The 25,620-nt window shown below is 40.9% G+C and overlaps 1 protein-coding gene across 1 annotated transcript in view; it reads left to right on the forward strand.

Moving 5' to 3' along the window:
- Positions 1-25,620, forward strand: part of rngtt (RNA guanylyltransferase and 5'-phosphatase) — an 80,013-nt gene that overhangs the window by 3,823 nt on the left and 50,570 nt on the right. Inside the window, exons 5-10 of the mRNA XM_058613827.1 lie at positions 2,299-2,374; positions 3,264-3,516; positions 5,499-5,608; positions 6,844-6,945; positions 17,803-17,938; positions 21,607-21,678. Coding sequence (XP_058469810.1) covers positions 2,299-2,374; positions 3,264-3,516; positions 5,499-5,608; positions 6,844-6,945; positions 17,803-17,938; positions 21,607-21,678 — 749 coding nt within the window. The remainder of the gene's footprint in view (positions 1-2,298; positions 2,375-3,263; positions 3,517-5,498; positions 5,609-6,843; positions 6,946-17,802; positions 17,939-21,606; positions 21,679-25,620) is intronic.

Raw genomic sequence — 25,620 nt, forward strand, 5'->3', positions numbered from 1 at the left:
ACCAGGCTGCAGCACTGTCATTTTGGAATCAAACCCTGGAACGTTTGGGAACCCTGAGTTTCAGTGGAACAATGACATATATTATTGTCATTTGTCCTGTTTTTAAGCAGCTTAAATGTCCTTTCTTTCTATTGTAACGTCAGTGCTGCAGACATTCTGCCATGATACGTTGCCTGAGGCAGCCCAGGGGATCCTATCAAGTGCACATGGATATTGAAGTTGCATTTTCTCACCAGTGGCAGCAGAGTGCTCTCTAATATCACTCTATCATCTAAAAATGAAACTACACCAGAGCACAATTTGAGAATTTCATCTCAACAAACCCCTGTCTTCATCCAGCTGGTGATTATGGTTTGTTGTCTCTGGTGGTGTACATGTGCAAATTGGACAGTTGTGCTGGTGTATGTGGTGTTGTCCTCTTGACAGTGGATCAGCTTGTCTTCATTAGTGTTGGTGTTGCCGGGCAAACCTCCCTTTTCAGGGGATAGCAGGGAGTCAAAATGGTTTGGGTTTGTGTTGTTGATGCTTGCTCGTTTGTGAAAAATGGCACTTTATTTCAATCTTTCGGACTCTTTTATTTGTGAAGGGTGAAATCTCAAGGCTCTTTGTGCCTGCAGAGAGACTCTTTCCCCTGGAAACCAGAACATTTCAATTCAAAATAGAGAACACACTTGCTCCATTCTTTTTCATGTGTCCATTTCATCCACTTCAGCCGCTCCTTACCTCTCTGAATGTTTCATTCTTCTCCTTTCTTTTTGTGTGTAACTGCTGATTTTTGATGTGGGTTTACAGGCATAATCCCCTTCCAAGAAAAATGGGGGTTGTTGTTTTCTTTTTGAGTGTGTGACTTGACTCTCAACAAGGACTGATATTACACTTTGGATGTGATTGTAATTAACTACAAGTAGGGATGCACGATATATCGGCATTAATATTGGTATCGGCCGATGTTTGTCATTTTTTAACATATCGGCATCGGTCCAATGAGTAAAACTGCGGCGATTTTAACAACCGATGTTAATACCCGTCTATTTGCTGTTTGTGTATGTGTGTCGGGAAGGGGAGGCCATGCTGCGCGTGTGCGTGTGTGCGTGTGTGCGTGTGTGTGTGTGTGTGTGTGTGTGTGTGTGTGTGTGTGTGTGTGTGTGTGTGTGTGTGGAGATAATGTCAGCGGTGTGTGCGTGTTTTCAGGGTGTCGATAGAAGATACGCGAAAAGCATTATGCAACACTTGCAAATAGAGGTAATGCGAGGAGGGTTCCGCGTCAAGTCATTAAATACCACAAATTTGATTATGTCATTTGAAAAACTGGGAGCCCAATACAGCAAGTAATCGAACAAAGGAAGACATTGGCCAGGGCAATAACGATCAAGGTAATGGCAATGATTGCTCTTGACGACCAGCCCTTTTCCATAGTGAAGGGCCGAGGGTTCCGACTGAACCCCGCAACAACCTGCCAAGTCGGCGCTACTTTTCCAATGTTTTGCAATTTAATAAATATCTGGTTGCCATGAATACTGGCAAGATTGATAAAGTAATGTTACATATTTTTTTTTATTATGGCAGCTCTTAGTAGAGCTTGTCAGGTATTGTTTCTCATATCTGTTGTGTAGTTTTATTGTTAAGGGAAGTGGCGCGGTTGTTGTTGCCGGGAGGAAGGGTTGTTGACTTTATTTACGTACCCAGTATAGACGCCCTTATCTCGGTTACAGTAACTTTGGCAGGGTATTATTTTTATTTATGTTCATGTTTGTAATTTATGATCCAAACTTTCTCACAGGAGTTTAGTGAGTTGAGGGAGTTAAACTGTACTTTAATTTAGTTACACACTTGCTACAAGTGCTAAAGAATTCTAAAAACCTTTACTTGTGTCTTATGGTCGCCCTGTAACCTTGTTATTTGGAGGTAAAACATGTTTTGAAAATAAAGGAAGACATTCAAAAATTCAGCTTGCATGATTTTCAGTCTGTACAAACTTTTATCATCTCAGAAACCTTTTTTTTAAAAAACATATATCGATATCGGTAGATATCGGTTATCGGCCATAGCAGCAATATTAATATCGGATATCGGTATCGGCGGAAATATTCATATCGGTGCATCCCTAACTACAAGGTTATTTATGTAGGGGCACTAATGGTTGCTGGTGTGACTTTCAGCATGTTTTATAGATTCTCTGTCAAGAGTGTAATCTTAAATTAATAAAATGCAATATGAATATAGATTTGTAGTGGCTTTCTGAGTTTTTTTTCCTTCCCTTTTTAACACTTGTGTGGTTTGTCTTTCTGTCCACTGAAGGTATTCACTGCACACATGGCTTCAACAGGACGGGCTTTCTGATATCTGCATACCTAGTGGAGAAGATGGACTGGAGGTAAAGTTTGAAAGTGGCTTGGACAATGGGAGTAATGCAGTTCCTCGCCCTACAACTGCAGAGGTGTTTGAGTAATTTGCCACAGCTTAGCAGAGGTGGGGTGGGTTGGGATTTGTCTTCAGTTAGAGGGGGAGCAGCTGTCTGAGGAGGCAGGATCCCTCCGGCACTGGAGACAAGCAGGCTGCATAAAACCCTCCCACCACTTCCTGTGTAATGAATATTCTGAGAGCATTCACAACGTCATGTGTTGGTAGATGAGTGAACTCCTATCTCTAATGATCAACATGTTGCAACAGTGTCTGTTGCAGTTTTCTTCAAAAGCAAAATGTGTAGTAAAATATGATCTATTGACATCATGAGTGTAAATATGAGAATATAATCCGAATAATTTCTAAGAAAAATAAGTTACTCGTTTGACGTAATGCAATTGTAATTATTTGGGGGAGAAAATACACATTTTGAATAAGCCAAAGAAAATGACCTTAAATTGATCCCTGAGCAACCAAAAAATGAAGCCCTTTATTCATCATTATGGCTGCAACATATGGTTATTTTCATAATTGGTCAATCAGTTGATTAATTTCACGATTAGTGATCAGTTGTTTTGTCCATTTAAAAGGTCAGAAGATGTTGATCGGCGTTTCCCAAACCTCAAAATGATCGTTTTTTAGTCTGCACACCGAAATGATACCTGATTATACCAAAATATAAACATTTAAGAAGCTGAGAAGTCCCGCCAACGTATTGACAACAAATGGCTTAGAAAAACAAACACTCAAAATAGTTGCCGATTGGTTAAGTAATCGATTAATAATTGTTGCTGTCCAATTTTGGCCTTACTTAAATGATCATATACTGCCCTTTCTCTGTTTTTCTTTTCTCTTATCAGCGTTGAAGCAGCTGTGGATGCCTTTTCCAAGGCCCGGCCCCCGGGGATCTACAAGGCAGACTACCTCAAAGAGCTTTTCCGTCGCTATGGAGATGAGGAGGACGCGCCCGCTGCCCCCGCGCTGCCTGAGTGGTGCTTCGACGACGACGACGACGGGGAAGCGGACGATGACGGCAACGCGGTCGGCCAGGAGTCGGGCCCCAGCTCCTCCGGGTCAGCGCCCGGCAAACGAAAGAAAGAGAAGCTAAAGCTGGTGAGACTGTGGGACGCTCCGGGAAACGGTCTGTTAAGTAGGAAATCCATTGGCTTGTCTCTGCATGACGTGGACCTCACGCAGGGTGACGCGGAGGCTTTCCCTCAGTGCGAGACTTGTGTCTTCAGCTACATGAAAATAATACAGTCAACTAGATTTTCTAGGAATCGAGCTCAATATCTGTCTCAATTGCTGTCAAATGTATAATGCACGCTGGATAAAAGCCATGTTCCTGTCTTCATGTGGAGCTTTTATGTCTTCAGTTTACAAAAATGAAGTCTCGACTCATCCCCTGGTGCTTGGAGTGAGATTTTCCCCCTGTTGAGATTCAGCTGTTACTACATTATCAATTTCAAATATCTGTCTGTCACAAGAAGCTTGTCACACATTTGAAGCATTTGCATTTGTGGAGGCAATGGAAAGTTATGGATTGAAACATGAATGAGTATAAACTACATTTACCTCCGCACATAAACTGGGGAATATGTATTCATTGCTGTTATTGCTCGTATAACTAACTGGAAACCTAAATCAAGGCAAATCTAATAGCTGAGAATGTGATACGACAGAAAGGTCTAAGGGAAAGAGACGAGAGGAGGCAGCAGCAGCAGCAGCAGCAGCAGCAGCAACATTACTTCTTTTTCATATAGCTAAATTATCTCTTGCTTGAGTGGCTTTCCTCTCAGTCAGACGTGTCCTAAACTCTGCGTGGATGACGCGAAGTGAAAACACACTTAGATTCATCACTCAACGGCGTCTTGAGTGGATTTGAAATTCTAGATGTGGTCAAAGGGAATCAGATTTCACAGTCTTTAATATGTTTGAGCCTTTTCTAATGGAGCATAAATGCAGAATGCGCTCACTTAATGTCGGGTAAATAATTCGATAGTATCGTGTCAACTTTAGGTGAAATTGTGTGGTGATATGATTTAACATTTCAAAATAAGAGCCTGCCACATTTTCTTGAAGCCAACATCTGTGAGTGCAAATCCCAAAGAAAATGAACAATTATTCACCTTTGACAGACTGATTTAAGGGATGTTTTGCCTCATTGTTTAATTAATAGACTTTATTTTGATGACAATTGCTTATCTACAGAAATACCATGAATTCTGTTATTGTTTGTTTACTATTCGATGAGTCAACTCATAATTTTCAGGCCCTTTTTTTTGAGATGCAACTGCAATCTTTTAACCGTGATTTATTCAGAGAGCATTTTCACACTCCACACACCCGACCCTGTGCCCCTAACGTGTCCCCTGTCAGGACACGTTAACATATTTATCAGTTATTAAATGCAAGTACTTTTACAATTTTGTTTTATTTTCCCCGATCTGACGAAGCAAACAAGATAAATTTGTGCGAGTTAAACACGCAACCTCTTCTAGATTGAAATGGAGAACGAGGTTTGTGTCACATTTATGGTCTTCCCTCATCTGGTTAGAGGCGATCACGCTCGAGCATATGCAACAGCAATAACCCGGGGTGATGTATATTATTATCACATCCAATCTGTTTCTATTGTTATTGCAGTATATTGTAATATTGTACCAGTTAGAGGGACATAACTGACTGTGGCAGAGCGAGAGGAAAGGGGTCATAGTGGATGAGTTTATGAGGTAAATGAGTGTCACAGATGTTGCTATCATAGCAAATATGAAGGATTCCTGCTGAAAGTAGAGCATGGGGCTGGTGTAAGAAAAAAAGAAAAGAAAGTGAGGACAGATGAGGCCAGTTACACAGAAACTGAAACAGATGAGCTGGTGGATTCACAAAGAAGTGAGAATGAGTTTCAAATGTGGAGAGGTCAAAAGAAGAGATGGATTTGTAATATTTCTACCTGTCTCCGCACACAGGGATTCATAAAGCAAGGCAGCAGCTGTGTGGAAAGCATCAAACATTTTTCTTGTACGTGTAGGCGGGCGTGAGTTTTTCACTCTCAGAGTTCAAGCCTTTGGTTTTTCTTCTCATTTCCTCCCCAGGGCGCAGTATTCCTTGAGGGCATCTCGGTGAAAGGCGTCTCGCAGGTCACCACGCAACCCAAACTCGGCGAGCTTCAACGGATGGGCCAGACGATGGCTGAGTGGGACAGGTAAACAGTCACTGCTTGTCCTCTGTGTACTCCTGTGGGAAACTGTGAGTGCATCTGTGCGTGTTGTGATCGACTCATTCGACCCGCAGTAAATAGCAATTTTCTTTCTTCAAGACATTGCTGTGCACAGAACTAGAGCTGAAACAATTAATCGATGAATCGATTACTAAATTAATCAACAACTATTTTGATAATCGGTCTGAAGCTTTTTTCATGATTAAAACAAGATTTCCGATTGTTTAAGCTTCTTAAATGTGAGTATTTTCTTAATTTCTTTGCTCTGGATAACAAAGAATCAATTAAAAGTCTATCATTTGGTCTCTGGACAAAACAAGACATTTGAGAACATCATCATTTCCAGGTTTGACGAACACCGATCAACATTTTTTAAGGTTTTCTGATATTCAGAACACCAAACGATTGATCGATTATGAAAATAATTCTTAGCTGCAGCTCTACACAGAACAATGGCTAAAAGACTGTGGGACGGTTCTACACACCCACTCATACAACAACTGTGATTTCATTGCACATTCACTAGGATTCATCTTGACTTCATCACGTTTTAAACACACATAGTAAATCCATCAAGTTGTCACCTATAATCATCCATAAAGATCCATTTTTCATATGTGAATATTTTCTGGATCATTTGCTCCAACTATCAAGGAAATCATAAAAACTTTTTGCATTTTATGGACGGCACAACTACTTGATTATTCTGTTGCAACTGCAGTTGTGCTATGTATATGTTTTTTTTTTAGTTTTGCTTCAGTCAAATATTTATGTGTTTGAAACCCATTGGAGCCACATGTATTACACTTTTAACTGGCATAAAACGATTATAACTGGAAAAAGATTAAATTGCTGAATGCTAATCGTGTTTTTTCCAATTGGATTTTGATTTGAAAATGATAAATCTTGTAGCCCTTGCTGAGCATGTGCTAACTAACACACAGGAGTGCTTTTGAATATTCATGTTTAAGTCTAATTTACTGATAGTGGCCCTGTTCACTGATTCTATACAGTACAGTGACTGCTCGTTGTGATTCATCGATTATCAATGTTTTTTCAAGGATTAAAAGGTTTGCTGGTTTCTTTGCTCCTTATAGCACAGAAATCATTAAAACAGATGAATTTTTACAAGACTATTCAAGAAAGTTGTGGACAGATTAATCGATGGCGACAATAATCGTTAGTTGCAGAGCTTAATCAATGTCATCTGTTGTCTGCAGGTCTGGTTTTCCGGGTGCTCAGCCCGTGTCCATGGACAGACAGAACCTTCGCTTCCTGGAACAGAAGCCATACAAAGTCAGCTGGAAAGCCGATGGCACGCGGTGAGTCTAACGTTCATGTGTGGAACTCCTTGTCCACATGCATCAATATACCTGTATCTTCACTTGTGTCTCTGCATGATTTGTTTCTCTTCCCGTTGATTAGTCTGCCTTTTCTAAGTCAATACGTGGAGTTTGTGTCCGTGGAGGCTTTTACGCCTCGGAGCCATCCGTCAATTTACTTCCACGCCCGTTAGTGGAGAATGAGTGGAATACTAACACGAGTAACGTGTTGGTAGTTGCTTTTAATTCCAGTACCTGGTCATCGCGTAGCAGTTGGAGATGTGAACTGAAATCCTAAAGAGCCACCGAGCAAACAAGGTGATTCCAAAATAGAATAAAACATACAGCCGGGAGCCTTTTGTTCTGTCATTTGGGGCTGAATTAAATTTTTTCTCTTGTTCCGTGTCTCTGATGCCTAAAGCTAGTGTTGAGGAGAAACAGAGCGGTTTAGTATTCTGCTAGCCCTGCTGTCTCCCTCGCTCTCACTCACTGGTGCAAATTTGCAGTGTGCTGGTGAATATTTAATGACTGCAGTCAATTTCAGACTTTTACATATCGCTGCTTTAATTTCCTTGTAGGGGTGAGATGAGCTGATGTGGCCTCAGACCAAGATGCTGCTGATGTGTCGCGGTCGATTGCCACCATCAGTAAACACTTGGAAGTGTTCTTAGAAAGGTTTTACTCTTGATTGTAAAGAGAGAGTGATACTGAGCTCTTCGTCTGCCGTCTCCACTCTTGTCCTTCGTCGTCTATCCTGCAGCTACTTTAGTCTGGAAGAGTTTGGTTACCTCATTTCATGAGAAACAGACGATGGCACAGTGTGCAGCATATGAGTCATCCATTCAACTGTGTGGAACACTAGGTTCAGAATATGAACCTCCATACCTTTTTATATGTTAAGGTTCAAAATGGCTCCATGCAAACCGGAAGTTCTTTTTAAATTAGGAAAAACAACTTTAGAATCATGTGACAGTGCATACTTTTTATATTTAATTATCAAAACAAGTCATGTATGAGTTTGGAGCTGCTATGCTGAGACCAGATTTCGCTTAGTTGATCAGCAGAAAATTTCAGTTTGTCGCAATCATACATAGTTAGTTGCTTCTACACTTTCACAAATATTTCACAATAAAAGCCTTGTTGGAAAAAACAGTTATGGATTCAGGGAATGAAGTGGTTAAGTGCTGCAGTGTGCCTGCTCTCATCAGATAAGTGGACACACACTACATGCATTTAGGGCTGCAAGGATTACTTGATTATTAAGCAATTACTAAATTAATTATAAACTATTTTAATCATCGTTTAATCAGTGGGTTTTTTCAAAAATGAAAACAAACTTTCTGATTTTTCAGCTTCTTAAATGTGAATATTTTCTGGTTTCTTTGCTCCATAGAACAAAGAATTTTAATTTTGGTTTGTGGACAACACACGACAAGAACATCCTCATTTCCAGCTTTGGTGAACACCGATCAACATTTTTTTTTTGGGGATATTTTATGGACCAAAGTAATTATCAACAGCTTAATCAATTGTGAAAATAAGCATTAGTTGCAGCTCTACATGAGGACCCAGCCACTGTTGACCTGGCATCATGGCAAAGAGGGCACTCCACAGTGACGATGCTTAAAAACTTAAAATCGTATACGTTGCAGTGGGATAAAACTATACAGAAAGTGTAATATTTGTAATTGTGATACTTCACTGTGCCTGATATTATTATATAAGAGCAGCAGCTCCCAGCTGCAGATGTGTTGAAGCTACTCTTCCTTTTCCTCCTGTGTCTTAACAACCTCACAACCTCGTCCTCTGCATATTTATAAGACATAAGGCTTGATTCAGTAGATAGTGAAATCAAGCCTCTCTTATCAGTGTGGCATCAATCCCCCTGTCGCCATGTCTGTTGCCTCTTTCTGCTTCCAGCCATATTGTTGCTTTATCCTCGTTACGTGCAGGTAATAATGTTGTGCTCCTAACTGAGGGAAACTTTCATTCATATGCATAAATGTGAGGGGATTATATTCCATCTGAGGGACAGCTTGTTCCCCATGCTTCTGGTCTGATACTACTTTTAATATTTAGCACCATGACTATTCTTTTGCGGCGAGAAAATGGAAAACAGCTTTTTTTTGTAAGCATGCTACCTTATTAGTGCCCCCGCCTGAACTGCCATGCTTTTTTTTTTTTTTTTTATTTATTCAGAAAATAGCCTCGCCTGTCTCGTATAAATTTGACCTTTTGTGTGAAAATGGAATTGCACAAAAAAAGTGAAGAGACATGTTTGGTTAAAAAGATATCAGTAAGTCCTCCGAAGTATGACTTCATTAAATCTAGGCAATATCTCTTGGGCTATAAAGCAAGAGTTTAAGATAAAGATGGCTATTCTGGGGTCACTTCTTAATTAATTTATGCAAACACCGTAATCTATTGATTACTACCGATTGATTAATCACTTTTCGTGGACTCGTTTAATCCCAAAAGATGTCTCTATTGGTGAGAAATTATGAATTCTGTACAAATCGCTCTAACGTGGATATAACCTTCAGTACATGAGATGGGATTAATTAGCTTTGATCTTCAGTCGTCGTCATATAAACTGATTGTTCTGGTGTTCTGTGGTCTCAACTTGTCATTCTCTCTTCAAGCCAGTGGCACCTCTGGACTCGAATTGGGTTTTTAATGGGAAATCTGTCTTTTCAAGGTGGCCCGGTGAGATTTTTCTTTCTCTTTGCATATGACTGCAAGTCCTCACATATTTATGACAACCTGTATTTTAAATCCCTATAGCTTTTCTTTGTCAGTCTGGTGAATAGAGATTAGAATGAACTATTTCCTTTTTTGTTTTTTTTAGTTTAAACATTTAAAAATGTTTCTTTTCATAAGGATGGGTCAAGTTAGCAAAAAAAAAAAAGGAGAAAATTTAAGGTTAATTAAAGAGTTACTGTCAGTCCCAAAGAAAGAATTCCTGCAGCCTCTTCTTCGGGCCACCTGTCTTTGCATCGACAGTTGTGGCAGTTAAAACCGCCGCACTCAGGAGTGCACTAACAGTGTCAAAAGTACAAAATCATATACCTAAAAATATTATGCAGCCCTCCTGGATGCACACAGCAGTCATATAGAAAGGAGAAAGGCTGTCAGTGCCAGCTTTCTGCCAAGAAGGTGGCATCTAATAGGCTTTGGAAAGGACAACGCAGTCATTGGATTTTTTCCGAAACAGGAAACACAGGCCAGGTTGGGTGTTTAATCATCTTGTTTTGCGAGTCTTCTGTCAGCGTTAGATTGGTTGGTGCCTCAGAGAGGATGAAGACGAGGAAGGGGGGGGCAATTATATCACTGCAACTTTAAACAAACTGTGCTGTGCAATTTGGACTTTATTACAGACCCTGGATTTAAGAAAGTTGTTTGGCTTCCACTATCTGAGCGAACACCTCATTCACGGGTTTAGTGTCTGTGCAGAATTTCATGTCGGGGGGGGGGGTCGGTGGAGTGAGTGGTTATTCCCAATTGTCTCTTTGTAATTACGTGGTCTTTGTTAGTGAAAATTGGACATTTTTTATTGCAGCAGAGATGGAGTGATTTTTCTTTGGTCCTCTTGCCACAAAACGATCAAATATACCATGAATTGCTGCACTTAATGAACAAAATGTTTTAACATCTGCATAGAAAATTACTTTCAGCCAAAGCAATTTCCCCGTGAGTGTGTCTCATGTGCTCCATTGTTGCTTCTTCGTAAAAAAAAGAGCGAGAAATTATTGAACGCACGGCTGAGAAATGGAGTTTGTGCTCCACTACATTATAAGACGGATCTTTTTGTTTTTGCCTTAGCTCTGCTGTATAAAATAAAAACTCAGCCCTGCCTCTTTGGGTATGAGAGCGCGAGCCTTGTCCATTGACACACACCACTAATGATGTGCAAAGCTTGTGGATCTGGTCTGATAAGGCCTCCCCTGCAGCTCAGCTGCTGTCAGTAAAGCCGCAGGACTAGACTGGCAAAGCTGACACAATGGCCGTCTGTGCCTCATTAGGGCTAAAGTGCTTAGGGGACAGGATTTCGTGGATAAGGACGAAAAAAATCCGACTCCCACAGCACCCATCAGGGGACGGGAGTGGAAAAGGGAGAGGGAGCAGGTGGGGAGGGTCGTGTGTGTGTGTGTGTGTGTGTGTGAGTGATAAAAGGAGCTTTTTCAGATTTGAAATTGTTCTTTTTGGCCATAAAAAGAGTAGCCGGTGTCTGCTATTACCATAACTTAAGAGAGAGCGGTACGGATGTAGGTGATACTGTGACAAAGAGGACCACTGAGAGTTACACAGTACTAATGGCCTCCCTCTGCTTTCCTCTGAACATACTTGACAGCGTTGGCCACCGCTAACCGGCCAATTAGGCGGCGGGCGAGGCACTTTTGCCCAGTACGAACCTGTCGTGTCCTAGTTGACAGATTGTCTTTGTTGTGACACTTAACCCGTCCGTCTGATCTTCTCACACACCGGTCTTTTCCTTTTGACATAAAAAAAAAAAAGAAGTGCCGTCCCTTTCCTGTCTGTGAGAATCATCATTTGCTCTCATGTGTTCAGGGATTTCCTGTGGCTTTTTCTTTCCCATTTATGTTTCTCATCGCTCGCATGACTTTTTAATGCGTTCATGGTGTGTCCACTCTCACCCTAAAATGTGCAGCTACATCAGGCCCACTCGTTCCTTCCTTGTGCCCCCACATTTTTTTTTTTGGGTCTCTTCTTTTCCGTTTCTGAGACTTTTGGATGACCCTTACTTTATTCTGAAGGTGAGTCATTTGTTGCTCTCTTCTCTCATGGCTGGAGGGGGAAGAAGGTCAAATGCATCGCTCCCGCCTCTCCGCTGACCTCAGGAGTGTGATGAAGGCTGTGATTACCACTTTCCTTGGCCGGCATGCGTGAGAACTGTTGGCCCTCAATGGAAATAATTAGCTTATAGCCAAAACAAAGACCCTCTTTGAAATGAACCGGCTAACAGTAAAGGGAGTGCTGTCTACCTACGCTTTTATTCCTGTGGGTAGAAAAAGCAGAGCAATCACTGGAGATGGGAGCTTTTTGTGAGACTGATGGTCCGCTGTGCCGCTCATCCCCACCCAACTTCACATGGTTTACAACTATTCACCACTGTTTCGAAAGATTGTGCTCCCAGGCTCACAGTAATTTCTTCAGAACTGAAAATTCTGCAGCACGCTGTTCCTTCAAAATGATGGTGTTCTTAAAAAACCAAATGCCCTCTAAAGACTTGCTCACTGTCTTTATACTTGGGCTCATGGCAAAGAAAAGTGTCTTTTTGTACAAAAGCTGCAGAAGGAAAATTATGAGGTGGAAAAAAAACAAGACCATTTAGTTTTTTATTATTTTACCTGTTGTCCTGTTTATTTTCTTTATACCTCTCAACCTGGGACAGCTGTGGCCTTCATTCATTTCTTCTGAACACAGTATTTCGGAAACACTTATTCTTTTCAAATTAGACACAAAGACTCTATGATGAAGAGGATAGATTGTGTAGTTTGAACTGACATGGGTGAAAACGGCAACCTTTTTTAAAAGACTAGTGACACATTTGAAGCAGAAACACTCAAATCTACATTCATTTTGAAGCCTTAGATGGACATTACTAATATAATGATTTTACTGTCATTTTTGACATTTATCAAAGAAAAGAAAATCTTAATAAAAAGGTGACATGCAGCCTAATATTTTAAAAATGATAAATTAAAGGCAAGGCAGCTTTATTTTTATAGCACATTTGTTACACAAGGGCAACTCAATGTGCTTTACATAAAAACCAAATAACATTTCAATTTGGAAACATTAAAATGTACCATTCAAAATAAAAACAGAGTACAGAATAATAAAAAAGAGAGCGACGAAAAGCCACTTCTCTGCTCCCGGTGCAGACTCTTCCCCCCGCTGGTGTTGTGTTCTGCCCACCTAGCTTGTCAGGTTTCCCACTTTAAACCAGCTGGTATTGATGGCATATTTATTACATCTAATCCCCTTTGTGATAACAACGGAGAGGCACAGCAGTTACGAGGAGACGCACAGCTCTGTCAGCCACAAAGTCATTAATCTCAAATCTGTCTTTGTTTTTCCAAAAGGTGGTCACATATACTCTCAGTCTGTGTTGTCCTTGGCGTTGTATGGCCGTCAGCCACCTTCAAAGTGTTCCACTCATTTTAACTGCATAAATGTTTTGGTATTTTGAAGGGTGAGGAATGCCCTAATTGAGGTTAACTATGCCCAATGCTTGATTTTGAAAAATGCCAAGAAGTGGACTGAGAGAGGAACAGTGGGGAAACAATGCAGGGGTCGTGGTCTGGTTGTGAAACAAGGTGCTTCATGAGTTGAGCCTGTCAATCACTCACACTGTGCTTCAACTGGTGAAGAGTAGAGCATGGATACCCGAGACTCAACGGGACCAATTGACAATGGTAATAAATAAATAAATCTTTTGATTTGCTTCATATAGGGCTATATGGTTGGTTAGCACTCTTGCCGGTCCGCGACCCAGTCGGAAAAAGGGCCTTTCTGTGTTCCTAGGTCTACTCCGGGTTCTCCAAAAACATGCAGGTTTGGGGATTAGGCAAATTGGACACTCTAAGTTGACTGTAGGTGTGAGTGCGAGAGTGACCTGTCCATGGTGTACCCTGCCTGTCGCCCTGTCAGCTGGGATTGGCACCAGAGACCCCCGGAACCCTCATGTGAAGGGTAAAGCGGTAGAAGATGAATGAATGATTGAGTTGCTTCATATAACGAGTAAAAATAGGTAACAATAAATTTGAAGCGGTAGTAAATAAAATAGAAACTAAAAAGTAATTGACCTATCTGTTTAGAACCAGTGTTTACTGTTTACGACTTGATTAGACAAGAACGTGACGAAGGAGTGTACCAGTGACCCAAGCATGTACTGAGAAAGCTACTGGCAAAATTTTAATATAGTTGTTTGAATGCAGCTGGTGTTCAGTAGATAGGCATTTTTTTATCACAGCATGTAGAATTTCAATACTTATTTGCACATGGATCAGCACATAACATCACTGAATACACATATAGACTGGTTTTCACCTCAAAAGTATGGGTTAGGAGTTTTCGTTACACTTTGCCCCAGTTATTAGTTGAACTGATAAGAACCTTGTACTGAAGCTTAACCTTTCAGGATACAGCAGCACTGCAGTTGCTAATTAGGAAACTAGATAACCCTACTTTATTCATCATTTGATATTTTGTAATATGAAGAGTATAATTTGGTTTATCAAAGGTGTGTAATGGAATCAGCTGATTTCTAAATATGGGTATATTTCAAAAGACCATGTGAATATAATCCAGTTCCTCTTTTATAGCAACACACCACACAAGACTTCTATGGATATTGGGTACACAAAATTAAACTATTCATTTCATTTAGTCAGGTCACTTCATCATCTAAGTCATTCGTAAAGCAAACCTGACTGTTATTTACGGCTTTTTGTTCAGGCTGTCTCTTAAACAAATGCCCATATTCCCAGATACCACATTAGGGACCGTGAAGTGATCACCGTAGTTGAAAATAACATAAAAATTGACATAAATCTTGTTGATACATTTGCACACATAGTTTCCAATGTCTGTGTTCGAATCTTGTGGTGTTTTAGTAATGCAAGGTAATATTTTAGTTGCGTTCCTGTTCCTGTTTTTTTATACGGTTTTAAACATTATTCCAGAGAAAAGAGTTCAGTGATTTATAATTGTTTACCTTAATTCATTTATCACATTGAATTTAACTCGGTTGTCATTGTGTGAGTAAAGCCTTACATCCATTATATGTCACCAGTATAAATGTCCGCTCCTGCTTCGGCTACAGTTTTGGGTTTCGCTTTTTTCCTTTTTCCCCCCAGTTTGTCTTTGAAAACAAACAGAAGGGAGGATCAACAATTTTGTCCGGTTTTCCAATTTTGCCCGTAGTGTTTGCCAACTCAGTGATTAGCGGACTCGGTTGATCAAACAATCAACATTTGGCACAAACGCTTTGCTTTGACTTGTGCCTCTCTGGACGTTATTCGGTGCTGTAATATCTTGTCACTAAGCCTGGCGCGAGTTGTTTTTGAGGCTTCACTTTAACCCCGCTGGTAAAGCAACACTGTGCCACGTTTACTGAGCAACAGTGGCATCTGCAGCCACAAGAATGGGTCAACTTCAGTCACGTCCACTGGATTGAAATGCAACCTCGTTTCGCTCTAACAAACCACTTAAACTTTGCATTTGCTTGCATTTTTTTCCCCCTTTTTTAATGACTTTTAAATCTTTTCAATGTGCAAGAACAGACCTTTGGGGTGTTACCTAGAAATTGGCACCAATTTCCCTATTATAAGTCATTATACCATCAAAATAATTGTGAGGATTAAATTGGAATTTGTCCAATCTGTGAAAGCTATTAAAAAAAAAAAGAAAGTCACATTCAAATAACTCATCTAGTGCCATTTCATTCGGTCCCAATCATCCTGAAACATCCCATTACATGGTAAATATTAGTCTTTTAAAGCAGCTCATACAGACGTATTGAGTTTTGTGATTGAGTTTTTGTCCGCACATGCGCAGTGAAAGCTGATTAGGGAAGATTAGGGCATCTTAAACCCAGAGCCGGGAAATCGTGACTTCACACCTGATGTGTGTGCACTCATGCTTTTTAAAGATAGTTTTCTTTCTGGGAGCACAGATGGAGCGGTAAAGCTGATAAAAGCCTGAGAGCTGTGAGGTTGTGTCTGGTTCTTGATGATTGTGCTTTTTTTTTTACCTCCAGAGACCTGTCGCACCTGTGAGCATAATGTTAAGGAAGAGTGGAGACAAATTAATACCAACCAAATACTCGTATCATATCCTGTGCTGTTGAACTGGCCGGTTCTGACATAAACAGTCACCGGTGTCACATTTTTTAATATCTCAGTCGATTGCACTAGTGGAAGAAAAAGTAATTTTCCAGAGTTATTTCGTCTTGGGAGTTTTTTCCTCTGATTCCTCCTAAAGGCCCCATGAAATGAAAAATGCATGTTCCCAATTTTAATCCTGTGTCTGCACAGTAATTGTTCATTTGTCTCCTGTAATTTGCCAGATATATGTATAAAAATGTTCATAGTATTTTCACATCAAATCACTGGACTTTTCTCCTCCTGTGAAACTGTTTGATGGCTCATCCTGGACTTAAAATGATAGTGTGTGGATACATTCTGTTCACTACTGTCATAGAAAAGGAAATAAACCAGAATATATTTTAAATTTAGAAAGTGAAATTGACGAACTTACCCCCCCAAAAAGACTTGACAATTCAGTTTTACCAAAATTGACTCTGTCGGTGTAGGAAATGCAACACCACTTAATTTTATTACCTGTTTAAAGGTTTTAATCACCTGCATTTTATTGGTTTATACTTTATTCATTGATTTTGTGGTACACTGAGGTTTATTTATTTTTTGGCTGCGAGTCTTTTATCTCACCTGCCAAGGCTGGCATGGATTAGTTCAGCTTTATGCTCATGCAAACTAATCACCCAACCACTGCTGATGTATGCAATTTCAACATCTGTTACAAAGAAAGGCCTGTGTTTTTTTGTGTTGGTGCAGGGGCAACCACAGAATTTTGGAAGTTTGTTAACAGCTCAGGATACAAACGGGCTTCATGGGCGTGGTTGTAGAAGGTTCGGGGTCATTTTTGTGAACACGTGAAGCTGCTCCTCATTTATCAAACTTTCATTTAAAATGTTCTCGCTGATCAAATGCTTTGTTTGCTTTGATAGGGCTTGTTAAACACCTGTTACATGAAAGAAAAGGTGGTTAATTAAGAGGCATCTGTGATGGCGATCACTCTTCCTTTCCGCAGGCACGATAGAAGCCCTTACGCCTTCACCTTTTTCTTTCATTTGGATTGAGTGCAACACATTTGCACATTAGACACACACAGTGTTTGTAGTTTTCTAGTGAGGAGCGAAGCTCAAGACGAGTCGCGAGTGTTTTATCCTCACTTTACAGTATGATTATCACATTAAATCCTCCAAATACACTAATTAAAGGAAAGTATAGGGTGGTTGTTGTGGAATAAATTATGAGGAAACGGTGTTTTTATGGAAGTCTTTGCTATCGCTACATAGCTAGCATTAGCACTGAGTTCAGTGTCATTCGCTCCAAGCAAAGCTGTTTTTTATTGACACATTTCTTCTATTTGCATCACCTTTTACTGACATAAGGCGCGCTAACTTTCTAGCCCCTGCTCAGCCCTGTTTGGAATGACTGAGTCACTGTAGTGTCTTCATTTTCTTTGTCTTTTATTTGAGGGGGACAGAGAAGACCACCAGAAATGCAGCTATAACTGCTTCCACTCCTCTTGGAAGACGTTCCTCAATATTTTTTGAAGTGTTTCTATGGGAATTTGTGCCCATTCATTCTGTAGAGCATTTATGAGGTCAGGCACTGATGTTGGACAAGAAGGCCTGGCTCACAATTTCTGTTCCAGTTCATACAAAAGGTGCTTGTTGTGGTTGAGGGTCAGGGCTCTGTCTTTATAGTCCTCCCTTTGGTCTTCACTAGAAATAAGGGGGTCTAGCCCATGGCCTGAAAAGCAGCCAATCGGGTTGTTCTTGTAGAGCTTAAATCTCATCATTATCTCAGTATACTCCTCTGCTTCCCAATTTCTGCTTTCCATATTCTCATAAATCCTTTGTTTGTATCTGTCACCCAGCACAAGGTGACGACGGCAGCTCCGTCAATACTGATGTAACGGGAGAAATGTATATAAACGAAGGGGGAACAGCTCAATGCTGATGGAGTGAAACGATAAATTCCTTCTCAAAAGGTTCTAACGCTTCCTTCTCTCTTCCTGCAGGTACATGATGTTGATCAATGGAAAAAATGAAGTCTTCATGCTCGACAGAGACAACTCAGTGTTCCACATAGCAAACCTAGAGTTCCCTTTCCGGAAAGATCTACACGTCCACTTATCTAACACTCTATTGGACGGGGTGAGTTATTATCCTTCCTACTACTTTAATTTAAGATTGTGTGTATTTTTGTCATGTCTGCTTTTCTTGAAACTTGCTGAAGAAAGTTCCAACATGTTGGCCCATTCTTCTTTTGCCTGGAATTGCACGTCCCTGCCATCTTCACCTCGGTAACCCCACTGTTCTGCTCGCGCTGCTCAGTCTTGCACATAATTGACATCACTCGGCAAACCGTAGGTGAAAAAGGCCACCTCTCAGTCTGATGGTTGAGCCTGTCATGCACGGCTGAGTGGAATGTGATCATCCATGTCTTGGAGAAACGGCTAATGAAATGTTTTACAGTTTTCTGTCACTGTTGCCTTTCTCTTCCACACTGTGCTGCTCTGTAAATCTCTGCAGTGCACTGAGCTCCCCGGGGTGACGGCAGAGATTGGTTACTTATCCATACTCTGTAATACCAGGCTTAGGCGTTTATTGGCGTGTTTTGTGCGATTCAGGTCTCAGAGGTCCCATCGCTCTGCAGCAGCAGGTGCACTTGCCCGAGTTGCTATTACTCCTCCCCAACCGATAACGCTGGCAAAGAATTTGCTGCATGCTCGTGTAGCCAGCTGATATTTGATTATGACTCTGTGGCACTGTTTGCCTTCAGTGTTCTTGTGCTGGAAATGACACATAAGTTGCCAGCCATTGTTTTTCTTTTGTGTTGTCCCGGCTCTTGTTTTGTCAGATTTATGCAGATAGGTATGTGCTTCCTCTTGGCGGGTTGCTGACTGATGTGGTGAAATTAGTTTCCTCACTTAGGCAGTACATCTAATTGCTCCTTTTGAAGCGCCGTCGCGGATGTGTGTCTAAATTGCTACGAGGTTTGTTTTGACTGGTGTTTACTCATCAGATGGTGCTGCTAGCTCTCAGTTTAGTGAGGCTGTGTTTGGGTGTCTGTGGTGAGCCCTGTAGAAGCCCAGCTTTGTTGTGTGATACGTTTCATTCCGTAGCCTAAAGCCACTGGTCTTTGTCTTTGCGTGTCGGTTTGTAGCACAGTTTTCAATGAGCTCTATGTCAACTCGTCCAATATTTGATGTATTTGTAGTGAACAATCCGATGGCTGTTTCCTCTGGTCACACTGAGTGTGTTTTTATATGGTGTTAGAAAAACTTTGTGGCAGTCCAAATAAATCATCCATCGTCTACCGCTTTATCCCCCATGTGAGGGTCGCTGGTGCCAATCCCAGCTGACACCAGTCCATCGTAAAGCCACATAGAAACAGCCATTCACTCTCACACTCACACCTATGGTCAATTTGGAGTGTTTCATTTCCAAATAAACCAGATTTTTAAACATGTTAGTCTCTAAAATGGAATTTCTCAAAGTTGGACTATTGCGCTCAGATACTGTTATTGGGAGTCAGGCCACTAAACGTGTTCACCTTTAGTCGGACTAAAGCCCCATGTCTAATACTCTTCAAATAATAGAAGCAAGTACATGGAAAGATAAGACGACGCCGATTTAAAAGCAAGGCGAAATTCAGGCTAGGCCATTTTGTTGGACTCGTGAGGAAACCAATTTTTTGCTCCGTCAGCTTGAATAATTATTTTTAAGTTTATAGGTGGTAGGTAGAGTGGAATTGGTGCTCGGCATGGCACACGACAACAACAATTCAAAGAAATCTATCCCCACTAGTGCATGTATACTGGTCGAAGGACAGTAGTCCGGTTGAGTTGTTTAGTCGAGCTATAACCGTAGCTTAACTGAACTGTGCATGCAAATGTACTGATTTATGGTTTCGTACCAGACACGTACTCTAAATGACAGTAGCCTCCGATGATGACATCATCTCTTTTATACAATTCTCTAGCATTATCTGTAGACATGACTCATGGTTTCATATTCAGGTTTCCATTCACTTTGAAAAGAGACACACAGAATCACAGAACTTGTGGATGACAATAATAGGCACTGATGCTGGTGCCATTTGATGTTTAAATAAATATAATCACAGTAGCTTTAGTAATATACCATACATATAAAATAAGACTTGGCAATGACTGCTAAGGTGAAATGTGACAGTTTCTCCAAAAAAGGCAGTATACTACAAACTAAAAAAAGAAATATTATGAGAGAGAGAGAGAGAGAGAGATTTGTAAATATTGTATTTGTCTTTGTTAACATTTAAAAATGAATGAAAACAAATGGCAACATTTCCATTGTGGCACATTGTTTATTTGCGTGATATAAAGTTTGACATATCATTGCATAACTGCCGTGATATGTCTGATATGAATGACGTGTGTCAGTTATTTTATAGAGAATGATTGAGAAGTGAATTGTCATGTCAGGTAAACGTGGCTGGGGACATTCAGCAGAGATGGAACAGCAGGAGTCTAAAGCAAGTACCAGTAAAGATAAATTACTGCCAGGGGCCGCTCTGAGAAGGAAATGGAATCAGAACGGTGCATCAATCAGCTGTGCCAGGAATATAGTCAAGCACAGTGCAATATTTATGATGAGCTGAGGAGCACAGCCGAGTACCTCAAGATGGAATGGAACCCACTCGGAATAACCACAGCTTTGTACTGTCCACTGTTAAAAAAAATAAAATAAAAAATCAGCTCGCTTCAAAGAAGCCTGCAACGGTGCACTTTTTTTTTGCTTCATGATTAATATTAAATAACGACATTATTTTTGTGCCGTGGGTCAGAAATGAATGTGAGAGTTTTCCAGTTTCTAAAGTTAAGTTTTGGTCTGCAGCCGAATCCCTGAGTGACAGGTGAGCTGCTGCTCCTCTGCCTCCTCAGTCACTGCAGCAGAGTGCAGTTAGTCACCTACATAATTAAAATGGGCTGAGATAATAAATATGGGTATCTAATAAATGGGGCTGAACTATTTGTGGGAAATATCAAATTGTGTTTGTTTATTTTTCTCTTAACAGATACAGCAATTACCATATGATTTATATTTTCTTTGTATAATAAGTTTAAAAAGTGACGGAGCATTGCGCCATGAGATGCCTTTTAAAATATGAATTTCTTTTAGTCGCTATAAAACAGAAGTTATCACAGATGTAGTTACAATGACTGCAGTTAAATTTAAAATTAAGTGATAAAGTATGTAAGGGGGGCCCTACTATCAACAATCTATGACATTGAAATAGTTTCATTCACGTATGACTGCTTAACTCTCACATGTACACCATCAGAGTAAAGATCCCTCTCGCATACAATGTACTTCAGCAGGGGGGCGTGGTTTACGCGTCCATCTCTGCTGTCATAACGCGGCGTGGTTGTGTAACAGTTTTTGAAAACTAATGGTGTGTCTGCTCGGTGCCATGCACCACTGCTGCACCTGACTCTCAACTCTGGAGTGTTGCATAATGGATGTGCACTTCTATTTCTGCTTCATGTCTTTCCACACACAAATGCACACACAATTCCCTGCTTTCCCCCCTCCTTCCCCTCCTGTCGCTGCGGGCTTCTCCCTCCGCGCACAGGCAGCCAGTCGAGAGTTTTCACCCCTGCGAGTGTCCCATCCCACATAACAACTGTCAAACAGACTCCCATTTTCCACTTGCTATAACATTTATATGACGAGTACCCAGATTTAGAACTTTCTTTCTGTGTTTTTTTTTCCTCTTATCTCTCTAACTATTATATTGTCTCCTTTTCTCCTCAACTGACTTGTCTGTGTCTTTGCAGGAGATGATCATCGACAAGGTGAACGGTCAGCCTGTCCCCCGCTATTTGATATATGACATCATCAAATTCAATGTGAGTACACCCCCCCTCCTGTTTGATTATTCTTTGTGTCTTCTCGACCCTGTTTCTGCTGAAATTATGCCAGATCAAGATCCCGGATGGAGTAAAGCAAATGGCACATAAAATAAGTCGACCAAGGCTCTGTCATATTTGCAGAGTGACTGTTAGTACTTTGTCATTCTGTGGTTTGGAGGGAAGACCGTGACTTTGCTTGACCCCTACAGCCTCTCGCACACTAAGCTTCACTAGTGCTTGTGTCTGAACTGTGTGTGACTCATATTGAATATTTATATAGGTGGTTTTTGTTTTTTTTCAAAGACTCCTTCTAACAAACATATTAAATATTAATTCGAAATCTTTGACACTCGAATGCACAAGTCATTCTACCGGGTTTAAAATGAACAATGTGATCAATCTATTTCTGTGCCTTTCTGAGTGTGACATTTTCTTTGATGTATGTATAATAGCATATTCCTCTCACGTTTTTTTTTGTGTCCGCCCGAGGACATCATTACAAGGCTCTTAACCACTAACACGCTTTCAAGTATTTAAGTCATTTTTTCCTGTCCGACCAATATCTGTGCTGCTAATGGCAAGCAGGCAGGCACGGAGACAAATGAGAAGCTGTTGCTCACTATGGAAAACGTGTTAGAGTATGGAGTACCCGGAATGTCAGCGGCTCGATCCCTGGCTCAGCGACTCTGGTCTACGTGCTGACGTGTCCCTGAGCAGGACGGTCAGAAAAAAAAAAAGAGCTTTGGGTCGTCTGCAAGACAAGAAAAGGGCCGTATAAATTCCACGTCACGGTTACCGTTTCATTGGCCACTGGGTTTGTCTTTTGCCCCCTTTTCTCCAATCGATCAGAGGATCACACAAGCACACGGCTCAATAAAGTCTCCAGCGGTGAGGGGAATGTCTTTGTAAGATTGTGCAGGGGTTATCAGCTCCACATGATCTATTGATCCTTGCTCGTCATTATTAGCCCTCTCCTTAATGTGTGGTGGGCTTCTCCTTCCACCAAAGCTTAGGGTGGAAATGCAGAGGGAGGGAGAGGACTTATTTGGAAAGTTGGGAGAAATGATGCCGGTATGCTTTTGAGTGTGTAGCCAGAAGTGTGTGCCCTCTAGTACTTGTTTGGTCCAGAAATAGTTGATAAATGTTGGTTGGTGTTTCCCCAAACCTCGACACGATGATGTGCTTTAACGTCTTATTTTGTCATAAACCAAAAGTAATCACTTTTAACGATTTCTTTGTCTGAATCTGAACTACTTCTAACCCCAACCCCTCGATTATCAAAATAGTTGATGATCAATTTAGTAATGGAATGGGTTTTGTTTTACGCTTTACTTCGATCTTTGGATTTTGATGTAACGGGTTATGTCAGGGCTATTTGTACAGTGTCTCTCCAGCAGGGAAAGTGATTGACCCTGACCACCACCCTGAGACTTGGATGGATTTCTATTTCTGCCCACACTCCAAAGTAATAAAAAGCCCTTTTGTTTTGCTGGAGAGTCTCTGTTGACTCCCTCACTATGTGGGAACTGTGAAGAAGTGATGAAAACACAATTGCGTACATGTCTTTCATTTTCAAGTTGATGTCGAAAGATCTGACACCTGACATTTTGGCTCAATCCCATTTCACTGCTTGCCCCCTGCCACTTAAAGGCGACATAGACCGGAAGCTCCAATTAACGCTGCGTTTGTGTGTGTGTATCTGCGTCATTACCTCGTTTATGAAACCCTAAAGTTTCAGAACAAACAGTTCAGCCACTGCTGAGAAAATAGGGTTTTATTGTTTTCCTGGGCTCTGCGAAGCGGCACTTCCCTATGTTGATGTTGTCATCAGTATACCTCACCACTCCTCTCCACTCCTTTGTTCAATGGGTTTTGTTTGAATGTCTTCGAAGATGAGTTTCATTTTGTTTTTATTGCCCTTTTTTACTGGCAATTGAGGAAGGCTTTGTTTGGTCTTATTAAAGCAGCTATTTATTTTGAAAATATGGCCGATGCACAAACACTTTTTTACATATGAAACATTTCCTTAGCTCGTGACCGGGAGAAATGTCATTTTGTCAAGATCTATAATCAGTTGTGGTGTGTGGTAGGAAACTAGGATAAATGTACATTATCATTTATTCTTATTAATTTGATGGTGCCTCTTAATCCCATGTGGGATTGGCCAGATGGCATGACACAGACATAAAGATATGAACAAACATTCTTCGCATTATTAGAGGAGATAAAAGTCCCAATCGGATGAATCGTCGAGCAGAAATTGAGCGCCTATCACATTCGCCAAGAAAACTCCACGTTCCACTTGCATCAGCTCATTTATTTTACTTCTGCTTGAAAAGTTTGTTTGCGGGTCCACTCTGTTGCTCTGCAGGACTTTACACGCCAGGATTAGTCACTGGGCTGCGCCATTCCTTCCAAACCAAGGGCAGCATCGCTCGGGCGATGCACTGTGTCTTCTCTGCTGTCACATTTCACCCAGCAGTCGTGCTGCTGTGGAACTGAAGCCTTTGTGGCTGCAGTCCTGGATTTGAGGCGTTGTTGGCATCTAGCCTCGGCTAAAGAATTGATGCAGCGGAATACCGTGAGGTACATCTTACTGACACGTGTATTCATTCATGCAGCAAATGCTGTAATGGTAGCCTTGAGACTGAAACGTCACATAACGTGCAGTGCAGAATAAAAACCAGTGGTTGGCAGCAGAGGTCATTTGATACAATACAGTACATATCCCTGTTGCCGTTGTTCTTCTGTGTAGGACATGTTCGTTATTGGAAACAACGGTGTATCGCAATATTTATCGGGATACGTGTCAGTATCTCAGTCTTAGGTAGTGACTTTAACGTTTAATTACTCTGTTGGGGCTTTCATGCTGTGATCATAACACCATCCTCCACCTCCATGCCCATGCCGAGCATGTGGTTGAACATGTGGACAGTGATGAAACAAATAAGTAGTCATTATAGGGATAATTATTGTAAATTGTAGCAGGGGAGGCAGTAATGCTCTCTATTTGACAACCAGATTGCCTGAACACTCAGTGCAGGACACAATTAGTGTTGTGCAATGGATTTTTCTGCCAAAAATTAATGTAGTCGGTTATCACGCTAGCACTCTTACCATTCCATCTGCCTTTTGTGTAGCATGTCTCATTGTAGAAGAAAGATGCATTTTTATGCCATTTTGGAATAATATATGACAGGGAAGCCCATCGCTGTATTAAAATGATTCATACAAGAGCAGAAGTGTTGTATATTTTTACATATTAATGTCACCACAGTTCAGAGAGAGGCAGATCCCTGCTCTTAATGCTGTTTGGGTCTAAACTCCATCTTTGGAGCAGCACTGATTGTTGTTGTTTTTTTCCTGTGTCCATATATTGATCTCACTAAAACACACCACAGGGAAGATTAAGACTTAAAATGCCCCAATTGCAGTGTAAGTGACATAGTAGCCAATAACCGATGTTTCCTAGATTAAAACTCACATAGGATGGATCATTTTTTAACATTTTGCTTTTGCTAGTTCTAAAAAATTTAATGTGAATCAGTGACGCAAACAGATGAGCAGAGATTAGAAACAGTTTTAGGCCAAAACAGCTTTAAGGCCCACATTTTGTTTTTGTGAGAGAAATCCCACAGGAAGCTACACATTGAGCTTTTGTTGACTCGTCCCCACATTGATTTTCTTCCTTTTCCAGTGTATAATACCGTGTCATTTCTGACTTAAACCAAAAAATCCCCATAGCTTCCCTTCAAAGTGTTTTTGTTGTTATTTTTCCAGATCTGAGCCCGGTGAACTCATATTTGATTCTTAAAATATTGTTCCCAAAATCAAGATGAAAACAACAACGGACCGTCAATGATCAGTTGATTTCCGCTGTTGCCGTGTTCTTCAGATCTTCTTCCGCCATCATTCTGCAGCTCTCTCTCCCTCACTCTC

Source organism: Solea solea, chromosome 17 (assembly GCF_958295425.1).
Source record: "Solea solea chromosome 17, fSolSol10.1, whole genome shotgun sequence".
NCBI lineage: Eukaryota > Metazoa > Chordata > Actinopteri > Pleuronectiformes > Soleidae > Solea > Solea solea.